The 21,853-nt window shown below is 44.1% G+C and overlaps 1 protein-coding gene across 2 annotated transcripts; it reads left to right on the top strand.

The window, feature by feature from the left end:
* The first annotated feature begins 1,263 nt into the window (after positions 1-1,263).
* DCAF10 (DDB1 and CUL4 associated factor 10) lies at positions 1,264-15,677 on the top strand. Of its 2 annotated transcripts, none has more exons than XM_081176636.1 (7): positions 1,264-1,772; positions 6,517-6,630; positions 7,474-7,671; positions 9,764-9,966; positions 11,233-11,343; positions 12,052-12,197; positions 13,079-15,677. In XM_081176636.1, exons 1-7 carry the CDS (start codon positions 1,411-1,413, stop codon positions 13,445-13,447), a joined length of 1,503 nt encoding a protein of 500 aa, XP_081032762.1. In that variant the 5' UTR covers positions 1,264-1,410; the 3' UTR covers positions 13,448-15,677. The 2 variants fall into 2 exon arrangements, with proteins under 2 accessions (XP_081032762.1, XP_081032761.1); XM_081176635.1 differs by having other exon boundaries at positions 1,267-1,772; positions 12,049-12,197.
* The last annotated feature ends 6,176 nt before the right edge of the window (positions 15,678-21,853 follow it).

Consider the following 21,853-nt stretch of genomic DNA (forward strand, 5'->3'; position numbering starts at 1 on the left):
GAGAATACACACAAAAACACATGGTTTATTTTTAAAAATTCAGATAAATCTGATGGCATGAAGGAACACGGCAATCTCAACAGTGCAAGATCATTCCTCCCCAAGTTACCGACATATTTTTTTGAAGTAATTTTTATTTGATTTTACAGTTCTAACAATGCAAAATACATATCCATATTTAGAGATTTCTCTGAATCCCTGGACTTCCCACTTTCCCCTCCATGGGGCCTACTGTCAACCTTTTCAACTGCATATCCGTATTATTTAGTAATCCATATTTTATGCCTCTCCATTTTGTCCATAATAATAATTACTACATTACAAGTGGTATTGCAATCCTGCTAATGTTTCCATCTGCTTACAGGAGTCTCCTAGGTAAATTACAAAAGTTCCACAAACATTTTGTTACGGAAAAATCTAGGTGTGAGGCTGCTCAGTCACCCAGCTCGTCGGGCAGAGCCCACGAGTCCCTGCGGAATAAAGGAAGGATTCCAGCCAACCGGAGCAAATAGCTGTAGACCAAAGTTTGAATCCCCAGGATGGGGTGACAAAGACTTTTAAAACTTTCCCACCATATCCCAGAATACAGTTCCTACAGCATCATTGCTACATCACTGACATGTCACAAAAGGGGAGGGGTTAACTTTGGCAAACATGTCCAGACAAGTCCTTGGTACAAGATTAGCATAAGCAGACATGGCACGGCAAGACTCAGGTATAAGATTAGCATAGACAAATATGTCTTAAGTGCCCACCACCCAAAAGTACAATAGAACTTCCTTTGCATGTCTGGAGGTTGAGGCGAGTCAGGTGATGAGATTTGGCTTCCCTTGGCTAACAATGAGCCCAGCAATTGTCACCTCTGGCAACTTCCTGGAGTCCTTTTCCAAGGGGAAAATAGCTTTGGAATGGAGGAAACTGGCAAGGAGTTGATTTTATATTATTTTAAAGCTAGGTAACTTCCTTGAGCTGTCAAGTTGAAAGGATACATTCAGGCATAATATTTGTATCATTTAACAACTTTAAAGATAATAATAATAATTAAATAATAATAATAATAATAAGATGTGCCCCCCCGTTAATTTCCGTAACAATTTATTTTTTATTCCCCCGCCCCCCCCCAGCTTGCTTGGGGGGGGGGAGCAGAAATCATAGGGGGCGGGGCAACCCGCAAGGAGGCGTGGCCTTCATAAGGGGCGAGGCTTTAAAAGCAGGGCGCCAGGGAACCTCCCCTCTGGGGGAAAGGAATCCCGGCGGCCCTTCGGAGCCAGGTTCGTGTTTCCGGCCGGCGCCTTTTCGAAGGGTGCTCCCCGCACCGGAAGTCGGGGGGGAAGGAGGCGGAGGAGGCCGAAGGGTGTGTGAGGGGGAGAGAGGAATGCCGCTGCCGGTGGCGGCGGGGCCGGGCTCGGGATGAGCTGGAAGGCGCGCTGGGGCCCGACGCCGGAGAGGCCGCCTCGCGGCGAGGGGGACCAGACGCCGCCGCCTCCGTCGCCCCCCCGGGAACCGCCGCCCCCGGACGACGCCGCCGCCGCCTCAGCGGCAGCAGCCTCCTCAGCAGCAGCGGTGGCGGCCGCCGTTTCGGTGCCCGGCGGGGGCCTGTTCGCGTGGGTGCGCGGGCGGCGCCTGGGCCATGGCGGCCGCTGCGTGGAGCCGGCGAGGGACACGTTCCGGGCTATGACGGGGCTCTACGGCGCCATCCAGCCCGCCGACTCGGTTTCGCCCATCACCCGCACGCACGGCGCCGTCTTCAACCTGGAGTACTCCCCTGGCGGGTAAGGAAGGCGGAGGGACCGGCGGTGGGAAAAGCTCGCCTTCCGAGAATCGTAAAATCTTGGAAAGGGACCCCGAGGGTCATCTAGACTCACCCCCTCTGCGAGGCAGAAATCTCGGCTGGGTCGTACAGCGCAGGGGGCCACCCAACCTCTTCTTTAAAAAAAACCCCAAGAAAGGAGAGTCCTTCACCTTCCGAGGGAGCCCTGTCCGCTGTCGAACAGCTCTTCCTCTCAGAAAGTTTTCTTTTTTCCTCCTGAAATGGATTTTATTTGATTTTACAAGTATTTAATTATAACAGTACAACCATCCATATCCACATTTACAGAGGAATCTGTACATTTTACAGAGGAACCTGTAAACTTACATTTACAGAGGAATCTGTAAATGTCAGAAAGTTTCCCCATAGTTGGAATCTCCTTTCTTGTAACTTGAAGTAATTTCTTCAAGTTTTCCCATATGTTTAGTCAGAATTTCCTTTCTTATAACTTGAAGTTACTCGGTTCAGGTCCTACCCTCTGGAGCAGGAGAAAACAAGCTTGCTTCATCCTCCGTGTGGCAGCCCTTGAGATATTTGAAGATGCCTATCATCTCTCCTCTTTTCCAGGCTAAAAATACCCAACTCCCTCAACTCCTCCTCTTAAGGCTTGGTTTCCAGACCCTTGATCATCTTGGTCGCCCTCCTCTGCATACACACCGGCTCGTCAATATCCTTAAATTGCGGTGTCCAGAACTGAGCAGAGTATTTCAGTGTTCAAAAGGGATCTATTTAGATAGTGAGCTACATTATGTTTCGCTTCTTTATATTCTCTCTGTCACATCCACCCACCCACCCACCCAAAAACCTGAAGTATGGGTCTAGCAGCTGGTATTGAAATTTGAAGCATAGAATTGTGCCCTGCACATGCTTTACTGACTTTCGTCCCCATATCTTAAACTTCTGTAATACTGTATTGCATTGCAATGTGATTTCGGATCTTTCTGCCTCTCGTGACTGTTTGTGAAAGTGTTGAGGAATTCTACAGTCGAGTAATTGGCCCCACAAGACTTTTGAAGTGTATTCCAACATGAATATAAGAACACGGTATTCATAAACTACATGAGGGTTGATGCCTCATTTAAAACTGTTGGTGTGCATTCCTATGGCACATACAGATGTTTTTAAAATAACCTAAACCTGATTTGTAAATCCACCGTCATTTCAGTCTTACGTCAACTAGAGATAGTGGTGCAGCAATAAAACTGCGAGCACATTTGCAAGTAAGCAGGGTCTGGTATGGTTTCAAATTGGATGTGGGGGCACTGCATGTTGAGATACCTGCATTGCAGTGGGTTGGTCTAGATGACCCTCAGGGTCCCAACTCCACAATTCTGTGATTCTATGAACTTGTCCCTGACTTTCAACAAGGTTTTCTGCTCTTTCACCCCATCTGTTGGGCATCCCTGGAAACACATGACATATCTCTGATGCCTACAGTTTATCAATAACTGATGTCCATAAGTGCATTTCTTCCCAGTCTAAGCTTCAGTACGTGTTGTGCATTTTCTAGTAGCAGGAATATAGGAAGCTGCCGGATAACAATTCAGACCATTGTCTGTCTAGCCTGGCATTGTCTACACCAGGAGTGGAGAAGTCTTTCCCCTTCCTTTTTTTTTAATAAATATTTATTGAAAATTTTAAAATACACATAGAGACAGAAAACAAACATACAAAAGACATAAAATAAACAAACAAGCATACACAACAAACATAAATTTTCATCACAACCCTTATTTTCAAAAACTTATTTCCCTGACCTCCCCCCACCCCCCCTCTTGTATTCTAGTTCAATGTTAGCTCAGCAAGTTTTTTGTTCTTGTTATCTTACCTTCTAGACCATAATATTTATACATCAATAGATATGTCTTAATTATTAATTTATATCTTTCTTTCTAATTCTTGACACCTGTTCTAGGGTCGACCTAATTTCCCTTCCACGATTTCCCCACTTTTTATACAAAAGGCAAAGCGAAATAAAAAATAAAAAATAGATTATAATTATATAGCCTTTGGATTCCCAGACTCCACCCCCCCTTTTCCCGGTTTCAATCCCCAACCCACAACATTCAGTTTACTATCAGCCTGGAGATCTTACGTCCGAGGCCCTTAAATCACCCTCAGTTCCTCTCTGCCGGTTTTTTGGATAGTCTTTGATATTAAACACCATCTCTTGGAGAAGTTCACACCCGTTGGGGTCCATGTTCCTTCCAGCCAGAGCTCCATGCTTGAGAATGGAGCCAAGATTTCGTTTCTTGCTTCTTTCAAGTCCAAATGCTCCCAAAGCTCCAGTTTCCAGTTTGATCAAATTTGTAATCCTTAAGTCTTTACGTCTCATTATAAGGAGATCCCTCCATCTTTCTGTCTCAAAGTTAAACCAAACTTTCACCATCAAGTTCTTGTTTCCCTTTGTAGCCAACTTATTAGGTCTCTGGCCCTCCTCTGCTTTCTGTAACAAGCAAACTCCTCCTTCCTTGTCCTCGGAGACAGCATGTATCTCATTCTGCACCTTCTCCAAACTCTCCAGTTTCTCTTCTTTACCAGCTGCGTAGGCTTCCTGCGTCAAATCCTTATCCAATTCAATAGAATTGTTTACTGTTAAGTCCAGAATTTCAGTCTTTGTAGCCAAAACATCAACTTGGCCTTGTATCTTTCCTTTGCAGTTTAGCCTTGTATCTTTCTTTTGCAGTTTAGCATGAATTCTTCCTCCTTCAGCCATTCTTGTAATGTCCCAAAGCCCCCTTCTAGAGGGATTTTGGTTACTTAATGTTCTTTCCATTTCAAGTCCAAAAGTCAAGTTAGTTTGTATCAGTTCTCCTTATTTTTCACAAGGTATAATCAAATTGTAGCAAAACAGACAACAAAAACAGTAGAAACAAAGTCCCCTTTTCCCGTCTTGACAGCTAGTTTGACAGCTGTCAAGATCTTCAATACCTTTTCACCAGGCTTTTTCGCAGATCGTTCCCGGGTTTTTTGGGGGGGAAACTTCAGCTCCTAAAATTAGCTCTTATCCTCCGGTACAGTTCTTATCATGCCAAATCGTGTGATTAATAACTTTAACCCAATAAAAAAAATTTCTCGACCTTAGTTAGTAGGTCCTTGCTTCAGGTTGTTTACAAAACGGGGAGACGGACTTCCTGTTTACGTCTTCCCCGATCGTGCCTAATTTAAAATTAAACTTTTCCAAATCCAGTTCCGTTCTAATCACGGGTTGTAGTTTTAGAGTCCAATTCACAGGAGTAAGTCAGCGCTCTCCAGCCATGGCATTGCGGCTTCCCTCCGCAGGAGAAGCGTTAGACTCACAGCACCGCGCCGCTCACCCCGTCCCCCGTTCCAGAGCCTTTAAAAAGGCTCTTTCGCAGGTCGGGGGGGTCGCATATGGTGCCCGCCGAGTCACCAGGTTCACAGGCTCCTCTGCCTGTGATTTATAGGGGTCGCCGCAGCGGTAAGACCCTAATCCCGTGGAGCCGATTCCCTCCGGAGCTCGGAGGGAATCCGTCATTTGCCGTTCGCACTAACCCGGAAGTCCGAAGTCTTTCCCCTTCCATCCCAGTCATTTACTCACAGGAAAAGTACCGTATTTTTTGCCCTATAGGACACAGTTTTTCCCCTCCAAAAATGAAGGGGAAATGTGTGTGCGTCCTATGGGGCGAATGCAGGCTTTCGCTGAAGCCTGGAGATTGAGAGGGGTCGGTGCGCACCGACCCCTCTCGCTCTCCAGGCTTCAGGAAGCTATCCGCAAGCCGTGGGAGAGCTGCGCAAAGTCGCGTCTGGGGGGGGGATATTTTTTTTCCTTTATTTCCCCCCCAAAAAACTAGGTGCGCCCTATGGGGTGAAAAATACAGTAAATTGGGTGCTTGAGATAACGGTGACGAGAGTCTTCTCTCTCTGTTCCCTCTTTTCTTTCATTCTGCACCCCTCGCCCCCAGTGATGCTTGGTAAATGGTGGTCCTAATGCTTAGTCCATTGACATAGCAACTAGTGAGTCAGTTGGCGTTGGATATGTGCTTTCTGAGTTTTATGGAGGAAGCAACTGAGTGCTATTCATCTTTGTTTTACTTAATGAACATCATGACATCACACCTAAGGGTTTTGTTGCACATACCTAATTGGGGGAGGAGAATTGGGCACTGACGTTTGATCAAATAGGTGTGGCCTTTTGGGGTAGGCAAGAGCAAAGTAACATGCACGCCATACTGTTATACGACTTTAACAGTCATGCTTTCCCCAAAGAATCCTGAGAACTGTAGTTGATGACAGGGCTGCCATTCCCAGCACCCTTAACAAGCCAAAGTTCCCAGAATTCTTGCTGTGACAGTTAAAGTGGTATAATACACTCTGATTAAACATATGGTTGGGTTGGGTGGGGAGAGGAGCATGTCCCTTTGCCTTCTAGTTTCCTGGATCATTTGATTGTGACCATATAACATGTGATCAGTTGGTGGCATTTAATTAATTGATTCACGATCCACTACATTGCAGCAAATGAGAGAAAATAAATGTGGTTGTAATTAAAAAATCCAGTGCGTAGAAATTCTGCAAGCTACTCCATGGAATGCCTCTGCCTTTGGAACTATTATTCACGTCTCAGCTCTGTGTTTGTGTGCTCTTTAAATAAGGAAAGCTTTCTGTTCTTTACCAGATGTCATTGAGAGGGTGTTGAGTTTCTTTGGGCATAATAGCCTGTTTCTTGTTTCTTTCCTATCCAGGTCAGTGCTAACTGTTGCTTGTGAACAGACAGAAGTCCTTCTTTTTGATCCCATATCTTCAAAGCACATCAAAACTCTCTCCGAAGCTCACGAGGACTGTGTAAATAATATCAGGTTGGTTGGCTGGGAAATAAAAGACAGTTACAGATATCTAAAATTCCAGTACTTGTTTTATTTAAGCTCTGGAAGCATTGATGCTGTAGTGACAAACATATCTCCTATTTTTCTCTTATATGTTTTCCCCTCCCATCAATTAGTAATGAGAGTCATGGTACTAATTTTTAACTTTTTGCTGCAACCCAAGCCAGAACTTGAATGCTGTTGCCCATAAACAGCCACAGAAAACTGAGGCAGCCCCTGTCTGCATTGCCCATCCATCCCTGAATTTGAAGCTAGTCTGTGATGGAACCAAGGAAACTGCCTTCTTGGTGTACAAGTTGGACCTTTCCCTCTGTACACTGCTTCACCGCCCATCCCCAAATAGTTGTAATTGTCACTTGCCATTCTCTCCCTCCACCCCCCAAAAAATTGCTACGTGTTTTTGTTTTTTGGCTGGTGCCTTCCCTAAAGAAGCACAGGTGTGTGTGCCTCTTGGACAGCTCGTTGCATCAGATAACAGTGTAATGCTCCATTGAAATTTTGCATGTTTTGATGTTATTGAAATCTTGGGAACAAATGTGCATTGAAAGGATGATGAAACCAATCCAAACCCGGGAATGCGTTTTGGCAGCTTGCTAAATCTGTTTCTGAAACTCTAGCTAGCTCCCGAATGTACACCTCCAATCTGACAATGTCTGTCTTTGTTTCCACATCAAGATGTTATGAAAATCAATATCCTGGCATTTCTCTTCATGTGGCTGTCATCTCAAAGTTTCTTTTGGGGGGGCCGATTTAGAGAGGTTTTGCATGAATTTCAAGATACGAAATGGCCTCCCTCCTTGTCCATTTTATTTGTAGGTTTCTTGATAACAGACTGTTTGCAACTTGCTCTGATGACACTACCATAGCACTTTGGGATCTGAGGAAGCTGGACACGAAAGTGTGTACTCTGCATGGTCACACTAGCTGGGTAAAGAACATTGAATATGACACTAACACAAGACTGTTGGTAACATCGGGATTTGATGGAAATGTTATCATTTGGGATACCAACAGGTAAGCGGGTTTTAAACTGGGATCCCTCTTGATATGGAAATATTGAGGGAGATAGATGTCTGTTGCTCTGAAATGCCTTTATTCTGTACCTCATTTGCAAACTTGCCTGTTGGAAACATGGTGCTATGGCACCTGGGGTTGCATAGACTCAGTGTGTGGGTTAAATCAAACAAGGGCCAAGTAGATGTGTATAGAAAAAAGGGGCTGGGTAAAAGTCTGTCTGCTGTCATCCCCATCCCCCCACAGTCTGCAGTAAGCCAAGGCATCCCTCTCAAAATTCAAATAACAGATATAACTCTGGTTTCAGTTGATAAGAATGAACTTCTGAGCATGCTCACTTGAAGCAAACCTTGATAGTTAATAATAATAATAATAATAATAATAATAATAATAATAATAATAATAATAGTTTATTTATATCCTGCCCCTCTGACTGGGTTTCCCCAGCCACTCTGGGCAGCTCCCAACAGAATATTAAAAGCATGATAAAACATCAAACTTTAAAAACTTTCTTTAACAGGGTTGTCTTCAGATGTCTTCTAAAAGTCAGATAGTCATTTATTTCCTTGACATCTGATGAGAGGGTGTTCCACCTGGCAAGTGCCACTACCAAGAAGGCCCTCTGCCTAGTTGCCTGTAACCTCATTTCTCTCAGTGAGGTAACTGCCAGAAGGCTCTCAGAGCTGGACCTCAGTGTCTGGGCTGAACAATGGGTGTAGAGACGCTCCTTCAGGTATACTGGTTCGAGGCTGTTTAGGGCTTTAAAGGTCAGCACCAACACTGACTTGTGCCCAGAAACATACTGGGAGCCAAAGCGTGAGAGGGAGTTTAAATACTAATCACTGAATTACAATTACAATGCTTTATACTTAACCAGTCCTATGGCTTGAGGTAGTAATCCTTTGTCACTACTAAACAATATTGTGATTGTATTAAGCCTGAAAACATGGAACAGTTGAGAAAGAGAGAAGGAATGAAAGAACATTGGAACTTGTGTGGTTTGGTCTCAACAGCCTTTCAGTATTCACAGCAAAACATCCAGTGTAGCTGGATATGTTAATGCGAAATTTCCTCCATGAGATCTGGTTCAGGTAGCCTTGTCTTGTAAGCGAGAGCTTGCGTATAGACAAACCCCAGACCAGAAAAGTAACCCAGTGAGACCAGCCGTTATCTCCTTCTTTCATTGTACAGTGGAACTTCAGATTGCGGACATAATCCGTGACGTAGGCACGTCCGCAACCCACAGCGTTCACAAGCTGAAGCGCTGTGTCTTCGCAGCTGCCGGCGCGATTTGGCACTTATGCGCGAGTGGCAAAACCTGGAAGTAACCCGTTCTGGTACTTCCAGGTTTCCCACAGTCCGCAACCCAAAAACACGTAACCTGAAGCAAACGTAACATGAGGTATGACTGTGAAGTAGAAAGTGAGGAGTTACAACGACCACTATATTACTGTTAAGATACATACCACCTTAAATATAAGGCTGAGGTTCTTCCAAGTGTGCCTACTCCATGAAAAGCAACAGAATGGGCCTTTTCTGTGGTGGCTCCCTGCTTGTGGAATGCTCTCCCCAAGGAGGCTCGCCTGGCGCCTTTGTTACATATCTTTAGGCACCAGGCAAAAGCATTCCTCTCCTCCCAGGCCTTTGGGTAATTAAATAATCTATGACCTTTTAAACTGAGGGAGTATTGTGCATGTTTGTTACTATGTTACAGTGGTATCTCGGGTTACATACGCTTCAGGTTACAGACTCCGCTAACCCAGAAATAGTGCTTCAGGTTAAGAACTTTGCTTCAGGATGAGAACAGAAATAGTGCTCCGGCGGTGCGGCAGCAGCAGGAGGCCCCATTAGCTAAAGTGGTGCTTCAGGTAAAGAACAGTTTCAGGTTAAGAACGGACCTCCAGAACGAATTAAGTACTTAACCCGAGGTACCACTGTACGTAATTTTGTGCTTTTATATTGTAAACCTCCCTGTGATCTTCGGATGAAGGGTGATAATAGAAATTTAATAAATAATAAAAATAACTAAATAAATGGAATTCTTGAAACTAGAAGCCGACGGTGGATGTGGTTTGACGCTTCTCTTTCCCAGGTGCACAGAAGATGGTTGCCCTCACAAGAAGTTCTTTCACACCCGCTTTCTCATGCGCATGAGGTTGACACCAGACTGTTCCAAAATGTTGATCTCAACCTCCTCTGGGTATCTCCTGATCTTACACGATCTTGACTTAACCAAATCCTTAGAGGTGGTCAGCTATCCGATTTTAAGAGCTAGGAGAACGACATCCAATTCGGGTAAGTCCTTGTGTTTTGATTAGTATATACCCGTGTCATGTCTGCTATTCATTTGCCTAACAAGAGATAGCTAGTGCTGGGGGAGCTGTGCTGTGAGCAGTGAATTAGCCAACCCCTCCGTTATTTATTGCATTTCATCAAGTTTATGCACCGTTTCATTGCTTTAAAAAAACCTCAAAGCGGTTTACAAAAGGAGATTGACTTGTCCACTGAAAAGTCTTTACATGATGCATTGCATTCTGGGTAGTGTTTTAGGGCATGCGCTCAAAGTTCATATATAGTCCCTGCTGTGATTCCACCATCAGCTCATGTGAACTGAATGTGTTACACTTCCCCTGCCCCAAGGCGTCCCTGTGGCTCCAGCATCTGTGGAAGGAACAGTGGTAGTGGTGTGTGCAAGATTCCTTTCAAATTCACCATTACAGTGGTACCTCGGGTTACATATGCTTCAGGTTACATACTCCACTAACCCAGAAATAGTACCTCGGGTGAAGAACTTTGCTTCAGGATGAGAACAGAAATCGTGCTCCGGCGACGCAGCAGCAGCAGCAGGAGGCCCCATTAGCTAAAGTGGTGCTTCAGGTTAAGAACAGTTTCAGGTTAAGAACTGACCTCCAGAACAAATTAAGTACTTAACCCGAGGTACCACTGTACTGATCTAACTCACTGAAGAACTGATCAGCTTCCAGAATCCCAGGGTTTCACAGCAGACAGTTTGTAAATCTTTGCTTTGTAGTGGTTTTGAGTTGTTGTGGGGTTTTTTTTAATAAAAAAACCCTGCTGCCTTTTTCCTTATCTGCGACTACGACAAGTAACCATTTAATACAAACTGTTGTCCACAACCTTAGGAGGAAAATAAGAGAAACCTAAATTATGCCTCCCCAAAATTGAAGCTTATCAAGAAGTTCCATGGGCTCTGGCATTAGCAGACATCCACACACAGGGAAGAGTTTAAACCCGTGGTTCCCAAAATGGGGTACACGCCCCACAGGGGGGCAATTTGATTTTTAAGGGGGGCAATTCGAGAATGAGTTATTAACAGTGAATGGCCTTTTAGGCTTCCTCCACGTGAATAGGAGTTCACTTTTTGAATAATAAAAATTATATGTCGGGGGGAGGAATCAGGATTTTGGAGATGCTTAGGTGGGGCATGGCCAAAGAAAGGTTGGCAGCCACTGGTTTAAAGTGATGGAACACAGGAGACTGAATGGTTCAACAGGATCCCTTCTGTACATTTCATTTTATATGTTACTGCTTTCTTCTCAGATTTGACATCTGCCACATCGTCCATTCCTCGGAGCGCTGGGTCACCGTGCCATCAGAGTGACACAAACCCAGTGTCTGAGAAGCATATGGTACGAGCTACCCAGCGAGAAGGTGTGTTAAAACAGGGTTAAACCAAGTGGGGGGGGGGTTCTACCAACAAGGGTGTCCCAGAAACTAAAAACGGTCTCCTACATTCAGGTTCAATAAAGTTAATGCAGCCTTGCAACTCCATGTAGGCTGCTTGAGGACCGGTTCAGAACTTCATGCTTGTCCTTTGATAACTACAGGCCATACACTTGCATCCACCCCCATCGTTCAGCCCGGACACTGAGATCCAGCGCCGAGGGCCTTCTGGCGGTTCCCTCATTGCCAGACAGAGGGCCTTCTCGGTAGTGGCGCCCGCCATGTGGAACACCCTCCCATCAGATGTCAAAGAGATAAATAATTACCTGACATTCAGAAGACATCTTAAGGCAGCCCTGTTCAGGGAAGTTTTTAATATGTTACGCTGTACTGTTTTTAACACTGATTGGGAGCCGCCCAGAGTGGCTGGGGAAACTCAGCCAGATGGGCGGGGTATAAATAAATTATTATTATTATTATTATTATTATTATTATTATTATTATTATTATTATTATTTTATTATTATTATTATTATTATTATTATTATTATTATGTGTCGATGAGCTCTGGGCCCAGTGCAGTACAGTAGACATCTATTCATACCATAGTTCTTATGGTACATTGTTTGCTTTGGCTGACAAGAAGTTTGGGGAATGAAAGGGGGATAGTGACAGTGATGCTTTCTCTCACAGCAGGTGGATCTCCGCGCAATAGTCTTGAGGTTTTAACCCCAGAAGTTCCTGGAGAGAGAGATCGTGGGAACTGCATCACATCGCTGCAGCTCCATCCCAAAGGATGGGCTACACTTCTTCGATGCTCAAGTAACACTGATGACCAAGAGGTAGAGTGTGTGTGTGTGTGTTTATCACATAAGGTCGGTGGTTTGAATTCCTGCGATGGGATGAGCTCCCTTTGCTCTGTCCCAGCTCCTGCCAACCTAGCAGTTCGAAAGCATGCAAGTAGATAAAATAGGTACTGCTGTGGCAGGAAGGTAAACGGCGTTTTTGTGCACTCTGGTTTCCGTCATGGTGTCCCGTTGTGCCAGAAGCGGTTTAGTCATGCTGGCCACATGACCCGGAAAGCTGTCTGTGGACAAACGCCGGCTTCCTCTGCCTGAAAGCGAGATGAGCGCGACAACCCCATAGTCACCTTTGACTGGACTTAACCGTCCAGGGGTCCTTTACCTTTTACTTTACCTTATATGCAAATAATTTTCTTTTCTTGAAGAGAAATGCCTTCAGGTGTCTTCTAAAAGTCAGATAGTTGTTTATTTCTTTGACATCTGATAGGAGGGCATTCCACAGGGCAGGCACCACTACCAAGAAGGCCCTCTGCCTGGTTCCCTGTAACCTCACTTCTCGCAGGGAGGGAACCTCCAGAAGGCCCTCAGAGCTGGATCTCAGTGTCCGGGCTGAACAATGGGGGTGGATACGCTCTTTCAGATATACTGGGCCAAAGCCACTTAGGGCTTTAAAGGTCAGCACCAACACTTTGAATTGTGCTCAGAAATGTACCGGGAGCGAATATGGTCTTGGCAGCCACTTCCAGTCACCAGTCTAGCTGCCGCATTCTGGATTAGTTGTAGTTTCTGGGTCACCTTCAAAGGTAGCCTCACATAGAGCGCATTGCAGTAGTCCAAGTTATGTTCTTGGGCCCACATGAGTAGGATGAACTGGCAGTTAGCAAAGTGGATTAATTGTGCTTTTCTTCCCCTTGCTGTAGTGGACTTGTGTCTACGAATTCCAAGAAGGAACTCCGGTCCGGCCCGTTTCTCCTCGCTGTTCCCTCCGATTGACTCATTGCATTGAGGAAGCCAATGTCGGCCGGGGCTATATCAAAGAACTCTGTTTCAGCCCTGACGGCCGGATGATCTCCTCCCCGCACGGCTACGGGATTCGCTTGTTGGGATTTGACACCCAGTGCAGTGAACTGGTGGACTGTTTGCCCAAAGAAGCCGCCCCCTTGCAAGAGATCCGCTCGCTCTACTCGCACAACGACGTGGTCCTGACCACCAAGTTCTCGCCGACGCACTGTCAGATTGCCTCCGGTTGCCTTAGCGGTCGTGTTTCTTTATATCAGCCAAAGTTCTAGGCACCTCTTGCCTTGAAAAGAACATTAGACTTTTTTTTTAAAAATTACTTCAGTTTAGTTGGAGTGTTCTTTTTTTAAAAAAAGAAAAACTTGTAAATTTGGACGAGTACAGAGTTACTCTGACCCTTGGACTGGAAACAGAAAAAAAGACAGGTTCAGTCCAGCCCTTTATGTGTGCGTGTGCGTATGTGTGAGTGCTGTGATTCTGAATTCACACACCAGACCTCCTGCTCATTCTCCCTCTTTCCTCCTGCTGATTCCACCTGTGTCGTTTGGATGTAGCATGGCAGCACTTCTAAGTCTTGTCTTTCCACGTGACTCTTAGTGCAAGATGCTAGCTGGGCATGAGAAGGGGAGGGGGACACCCAGACACAGCCCACATGCTTCCTTTGCCTGGAGTTTGCTGTATTTTTCTTCTTCTAGGAATGAAGCAGTTTTCTCGCACACTAGGTTAGATACAGCCAGCAAATGCATTGTTTTTTGTTTATTTGTTTTTTTGTGAACTACAGGAAATGCTGTTGCTACATTTTGGTATTGTTCTGCTATAGTTCAATCTGTTGGCTGGAGTTCCTAAAATTGTACGCTGTTTATTGCCAGTTCTTCCCTCCCACCCCACCCCCAAAATGACTGGAAGCACAGTTATTCTTCCTTGTTTAACTAGATATAAAATGTATTGAGAACTGGATAGCTTAACATCTTGCCCTCACTAGTCTTGTACAGGAGCACCTTCTATAATAATGTATGGGCATAGGAAGGAGTGTTAGTTGTTCACCTGAATATGTGCCCAAAAACTTAGATATACAATCCAGCAGGAAGTCCTGCACAAATCTCATTGAGATGAGACTTGAACAGCAGAATTTTCTGTTGAACTGTGTCCGAACCCTATGATGGCTTCCATCACTGTGGAAGGCTTTTGGAATTAATAAAACCATTCCCCCCCCCAATATCGAACTAAAATGTTGCCCCGTACTGTTTCCATTTTGCAACATTATAAAGGCCCGCTGGCCTGTTATTTATGTGCCTTGCGAGCCACAAAAGTATGCTACCCCATCTGAGAAAAGGCCCACCGTATACGGTCAAAAAGATTTGTCCGAATGATACTTTCTCTCCCGTGGTAGTCAGTAACAACACAGAATTCTTAGCACATAATTGTTACATCCTTTAGAAGCATTCTGCAGATCTTAATTAAAATAGCTTTAAATTGTTTCACCGTTACAGACGCTTGTGTGAAATAAATTGAACCATCATATTTGTGTAGTTTCATTTTGACAAAAGGAAGGGTAAATACTGCAGGCAGGCAGTAGCACCTGCTGCATACGATTATGGCGACTCTGCCTCATCACTCCACAGGATCAGACACTGAACAGCGGAATTTAAACGTGGCAGCAACAGCTTTGAAGACGATCCAGGAAACAGAAGGCTTGCAACTCCCCATAACAACAAAGAGATGGCCAAAGTAGAATCTGTGATCGTGAAGGATCCCCGCGTCTCCATCGAACATGTTGTGCACAGACTGAATGTTTGGATCACTCCAGTTATACACAACCAGCAATATTCATGAGAATACAGCAATGTCTCTTGTCCTGAACTGCTAGAGCAGATTGCAAAAAGATCTAGATAAATGTCATCAAAATGAGTGCTCCGAATGAATGCTAGGTCCATCACTAGGGTGCAAGCAACAGAGAGCTGGCATGCGGTGTGTGTGTTGCCTCCTACAAAAGAGCTTCGGCATCCTGAAATCGGCTAGAAAGCTGATCTTGAGGGATGATAGAGTGCATTTCTTACCGATTTGGGGGTTGGCAGGAGAGCCACGACGAGACCATTTCAACAGATTTTAAATTACATGAGATTATAAAGAAACGGGTATGTTCCACATTAGTGCACAGAAGTGCTCTGGCAGCTCAAACGACCATTAAAACAATCTGATTACTATCTGTTGGAAAAATTAGAGTCTCTGGCATGTGCTCTTATCTAATGATGAAACCCTGAAAAGTGATACCATGGTTGGAAGACCAAAAAGTAGTTTTTACGAAGAAAGGAGTTTTTGAAATTGAGACAATGGTTTCGGCTGCGATAAGTCACTGTCAGTTGTTTTGACAAGAATGACAGGGTATAAATTTGTAAAATAAAATACATCATCGGGGGGGGGGTATGTAACTTCGTAAGGAGGCCATATTGAAGTGTTAAACTTGTATAAAATTTGGCTAATAAAAATACGTTTGCAAATACAGTTTTGACCAAACCTTTTGACTGAGCCCTCAGAGCGGTGGCTAGTGCGTTGCCTGCATGGGGAATTTCTGGTCCTCTGAATCTGTTTCTCATGAGATTGTGGAGCTTGACTCCTCTTGCAGGGAAGCTGCAATACCAGCAATCCCAGGTTTCTTATTTCCTGAAATGTCGTTTGAATCCAATATACCTACATCTGTGTTGCAAAAGCTAGTTATTCTGTCATGTACGAACTTTGTTTTAGACGTCCATTTGAATGGTGAGACTCTTATTTGTAAGACTGAGCATTGATGGGATTTGAATAAAAATAGACATCCACACAAAAAAAGCTCAGCAACATTGGCTCATCCTCAAAAAAAGCTCAACAATGGGTAGATCACTGCCAGTTTTTTTTTAATAGTGGGAGTAGATCACAGTCTCTTGGAAGTTGGACATGCCTGGTCTAGGAGGATACATTTGCACCAAAGGCATTTAAAATAAAATGGGGGGGTCATAATCCAGAAAAACACCCATTTGCCATATTTGAGGTTATCTGCTATGCTAGCAGTCTCAAAGGCTGCTGGGCATGGAGATAAGGAGCAGCTCTCTGCCCCCCTCCCCCCCCAAAAAAACCTTTGGACCTGATGTGCTCCCAGGTGAAAGGAGGAGGAAAAGGGGTGGAGGGGGGAAATATTTTGCAAAACGCTCCACATCTTGTTCTTTTCTCTCTCGAGTTCTGAGCTGTTGGCTCTTGCGCAGAGGCCACTGCAAGATAAACCTGACCTAATTTTAGATTTTGGTAAGAAACTTTAATAATTTTGTGTTGCCGGTATTGCGATGCCTTTGTGCCAGTCTACGTTATGACTGCACTAGGGATGCTGTGCTCAGTGCTAGTGTCACAGTCCGGTTCACAAGCGATCACAGTCCCGGCTGGGGACGTCGGGACAGGGGGCAAGATGGCGGGGTGGGAGCAGGAACCAGGAGTCCAGAAGCCAGGAGTCAAGAAGCCAAGGGTCCAAAGGTCAGGAAGCAAGGAGTTACGAAGTCAAAGGTCCGAGGATCAAGAAGCGAGGAGTCATGAAGTCAGGGATCCGAGGATCAAGAAGCAAGGAGTCACGAAGTCAGGGGTCCAAGGATCAAGAAGCAAGGAGTCAAGGAACCAAATGCAGCAAGGCAGGGAACATGTTGCTGTGGCAAAGAGCTGAAGGGAAAATACTGACCTTATATCCCTTCCCAACTCTTGCCACCAGGCGCTGTGAGTTACCAATCGGCCTCACCTGTGCGGCCGCGCCTTGCCTCTTCAGAACAAACTTAGGAAGGCCCCAGTGCTGCAGAGTCCTATTGGTCACAGGGCCTGGCTCCTGCACACACACACACCTGACAGCTGGTTGCCACACCTGTTTAAAAAATGGATATTGCCAAGCTGGAAATGTTGAGGAAAGGGCACCTGAAATGAACCAGGGGTGCTGGGACGAAATGTTTCAACAATAAAGCCTCTGTTTAGCCATTACCAACTTTCTCAGATAGCTAATCATAAAGGAATAAGAAATGGTTTCTGCCCACACACACCCAGGAGTTGGAAAGCCTTGTTTCCTACAGACGGCAATGTCCTTACATTTTTTACTGACTTTGCTGGGTTAAATGTGTGGTTTTGCAACACAAGAGTGGAAGAAGCTGGCAAATGCGCAATTTGAAAACGTGTTGTTTGTGTGAGTGAGAATGTGGTCCAGAAAGACTAAAGAAAGAGGGGGCTTCACCCTGCCAGATTTAAAATTATATCATGAAGCATCCTGCATCTGTTGGCTAAGGGAATGGATAATATTGAAAAATGCAGATCTAAAAGGACATGATAGCAGATTTGGGTGCCATGCATATTTATGGCATGAAAAAGCAAAGGTACATAAAGGATTTCAGAATCATTTGGTAAGAAAATAAATTTTTACGGTATGGGAAAAATATAAAAACCTATTAGAACAAAAAACAACCTGATGGCTTTCCCCATTAGAAGCGAAATCTCTGAAAAAGTTAAATATGAGAATTAATTGGCCGATATATAGAGAGCTGTTAACCGAAGTAGAACATCGGGTGAAACTGAAAGATTTTGAAGAGAAGGACTGGTTACAGTTCCACCATTTAAATGATATCTTTAAATAGATAAAAAGAAAGGTTTTAGTTATAAGATTTCAAGATTTCAAAAAGATCTGTTAGAAAACAAGGAACAAGCTCTTTGTATCTGACGTTAAGGAAGAGGCTGTGCCGAGAGATCTAAATGCATTTTAGAAGTGTGACACTTACTGATGAAGGTGGAGCTTAAATGCAATGGAAGAACAGCAAAACCTATAGAACGTTTACCAAAAACCACTGCTAATGCTATCTGAAGCTGGTAGCTGTTGTGCTGGTCCAGGGAGCACAGTATTGAGCAGATGATGCACTTTTCAAAAAACCCCACTAGAGGTCATATTTAATTCTCAACCCGCTTAAAATTGTGGAGCCGGGATTCCAAAGGGAATCTAGTCCAACATTACTGAAAAAGCACATTGCAACTCCAATTTGCAAGCAAGTTAGTCATGGTCAGTGAGATGGCCCCTAACTAACTTGTTGCACTGATATTGAATGGGCTCAAAATGACCAGAAATGAAAAGTGCAAATATTCAAAGTTTGCTGATTGCACCAACTTCACCATTCACATTTTAAAAGCAAGGGGTCCCACACACACCCCTTTAACCATGGTGAAACTATCAGTAAGCATGGACAAGCTTTCCTGAAAGACAATTTGATGACCACAATTGTACATTACAGAAAAAGATCAGCAGTGTGCGAGTGTTGGATTTCCCAGAGGGCACTCTCAAATGAAAATTGTGACACCCAATAAAATTCTCTGTGAAATGAGTATGCGCCATGGAACATACCAGAGAATCCTGCACACTATTGCACAGACCCCCTGTGGCAAACCCACCAAAGTTCCTTTGCAAAGGAAGCAACGTAGAAAATGTTACTCAGAAATATTTGCCGAAGACCAAAATTCATTTGCATCTCTGCCCAACGTCGCTCACCACCATCACTCAAGAGAGTCATACTCTCCCTGGCCCTACGTGACACCATAGTTTGTGAGATGTTACCTTCATTAAATACCTGTGCATAAAATTTACATACAAACACCAGAACATCAAATATATACCTCATGAATTTAACATTGATTTTCCCGTAACATGAGTTTGTTGATGTGAAGAGTTAACACTCAGGAAAACTCTTTCTATGCTCCATACATTTAAATGGTTTATCTCCTGTGAGAGTCCATTTCTGTTTCCTGGAGGCCACCCAGAACGGGTGGGGAAACCCAGCCAGATGGGTGGTGTATAAAATAATAATAATAATAATAATAATAATAATAATAATAATAATAATAATTAATAATAATAATAGCATGAAAGCCACTGTACCATTATCACAGCAGACTAGGGGCCATTAACCTCAGCTATTATTTCTTGCATGTCAACTATCAAATACCACTATTATTGGATGTTATAGGCAGACAGTCTCTGCGACACTTGAACAATCAATGCTGAAATACTTTTGCACATTTTGAGGAAGGATTTTGTGAATACATTTGTAAAAGGGAAAGCAAATACTTAAGTTGTGTGCACACTTACTGTGGTATAAGCACTGCTGAATGTAGTGGGGCTTCCATGCATTGGACTGGGTTGAAAGATTAACGCTGGTATAGAAAGGGCTTTTCCCCCTCCGTAAGCAATCATTTCAGCAAAGTGTTGGGTGAAATTTCCAAGTCACTATAATAAAATCCCACGAGGCCAAAGAAGGTCCTGGAAAGTAGGATAAGCAATGGAAGCCACCCACTGTACTTTGTTTGATCTTATAACAGATCTGTGGCAACAACTTATTGGTATATAATAATTTCCTCATTTGGCATTAAAAATACATAATGCAGAAGTACACATTTGTGCATGTATTTTTAAAATTCTTAAAATTTCGTAATAATAGTTGTGAACTTTAAATACAGCGCTCTTCCAAGAGCTGTCTGGAAAAACTTGTATTTGTTCCTATAAGAGTGATGTTAATGTTTTATTGGTTTATCTTGCTTTCATAATAAACGTGTTACAACTGTGCTCTGAATTAAGTTGCAATGGCTTGTGTTATTCAGTGGAACCCTGAGCTGAAGACTGTACTGTGTGAGTTGGCAAAAAAATAGCTCTTGGACATCCGCCACCTGGGGGCGAACTCCAGGTGTCTCCAAGTTTTAGTGGGGATTTCTGAGTAACAAGAAAGCAGATGCAATGATGGTGAATTAGGCCAAGTAAACTCTAGTAAAGGTAAAGGGACCCCTGACCATTAGGTCCAGTCGCGGATGACTCTGGGGTTGCGGCGCTCATCTCGCTTTACTGGCTGAGGGAGCCGGTGTACAGCTTCCGGGTCATGTGGCCAGCATGACTAAGCCGCTTCTGGCGAACCAGAGCAGCTCATGGAAATGCCGTTTACCTTCCCACTGGAGTGGTACCTATTTATCTACTTGCACTTGGACGTGCTTTCGAACTGCTAAGTTGGCAGGAGCAGGGGCCGAGCAACAGGAGCTCACCCCGTCACGGGGATTCGAACCACCAACCTTCTGATCGGCAAGTCCTAGGCTCTGTGGTTTAACCCACAGCGCCACCCGCGTCCCTAAGTAAACTCTAAGCTTCACCTAAATACCCATTCCATGGTTTTGATGGCAGCAAATAGATCTCTGCATTCTCCAGAGTGGAGCTTTTCCAAGTACTGAAACAACCAGTTTCCACAGTTAGAATGCTTAGAACCTCAGTGACCTGCTGTGATAGGTTTGTGGCCTTCTTTTTGGATAAAATCACTAATGCCTAGCCAGGCCATGATGCCATCAGACTCAACAGCAGAAGATCCAGAGTCTCACCATATAGATTTGGAACTTGCAGAAGCCACAGCATGGGACTGATATCAATGTCCATAATCACAGCTAGTTTTGGGAAACCAGAAGAAAATGGATGCATGTTTTGCTGAATGTCTTCTTTCTTCTCTGGCAATCGTCCGTAGCCGAGTAAGATTGTCTTACATATATGGTTTTAAAAGTGAGTCCGTGACTGTGGAGGCCAGTTCTGGATCCACACATCCTTCCACAGTGGGGACATTTCCAGCGGGAGTTGATCAGGGTGAGGGTTTGCCAAGCATGCCTTCCTCTTAGCACCTTTCTCCCTTTCATCCTGAGTTCGAGCATCTTCAAAGCCCATGACACCTTTTGTAAAGGCTCTTCTCTAACTGGAGCACTCGCAGGCCATCGGTTCTCAGTTGTTGGTGTTTATACTACATTTATTTAGATTTGCCTTGAGAGTCATTGAACCTCTTTTGTTGACCACCAGCATTACGCTTACCATTTTAAAGTTCGGAATAGAGTAGTTGCTTTGGAAGACGAAATCCAGCATCGCCTGAGCTCTGCGAGTTCAGCTTTCTCCTGATTGAAGTACAGAGTGTTTGAGGACCAGGACATTTGCAGTGAAACCAAAATGCTTGTTTACAAAGCTATTGTACTACCAACCTTCCCGCTGAATGTAGCCAAGGTCTTGTTGAGCAAGGGCTTTGTTCTAACTTCAGCGAGACTGTAGTGAGATTTGAACCCCATGAACTGAGCAAGAGGCAGACAATTACCATGGTGGTACCTGACTCTTGTGTTATTGCCCAGCTGATGGCTATGCCTATTATTACTGAGAAAGTTTCTAAATATGGTAGTATAGTCTCTACTCCACCATGTTGTTATACAGAATTCCGCACCCCAAAACTCACTCGTGGACATTATGCTATTTATGCAATTATTTTCTAACAATGCAATATAAATTGAGAAGAAGAAAGGGAAGTCTGACAATTTGGAATTTGCTGCCAAGGAGTGTGGTGGAGTCTCCTTCTTTGGAGGTCTTTAAGCAGAGGCTTGACAACCATATGTCAGGAGTGCTTCCTGCTTGGCAAGGGGTTGGACTCGATGGCCCTTGTGGTCTATTCCAACTCTATGATTCTATGAACAAGAACAATATTCTTCATTGCCTTCCTTTTTCAAGCGTTCAAGATACTTCTAATCTCACATGGACTAAACTTGTAAGATAATGTTTGAAAAATGCTAGTCTACTTCATTGCAGCAAATAAATTCATGTTTGTTTATTCCATCAAGGGAAAGATATCAAAAAATAA

Source organism: Podarcis bocagei (assembly GCF_964188305.1).
Source record: "Podarcis bocagei genome assembly, chromosome: 17".
In the NCBI taxonomy this organism is placed as follows: Eukaryota; Metazoa; Chordata; class Lepidosauria; order Squamata; family Lacertidae; genus Podarcis; species Podarcis bocagei.

Coding starts and splice junctions, on each gene's coding strand:
- DCAF10 (XM_081176635.1), top strand. CDS start 1,411: ATGAGCTGGAAGGCGCGCTGGGGCCCGACGCCGGAGAGGCCGCCTCGC. Junction 6,631..7,473: donor GACTGTGTAAATAATATCAG/GTTGGTTGGCTG, acceptor TTTTATTTGTAG/GTTTCTTGATAACAGACTGT. Junction 9,967..11,232: donor GAGAACGACATCCAATTCGG/GTAAGTCCTTGT, acceptor CTTTCTTCTCAG/ATTTGACATCTGCCACATCG.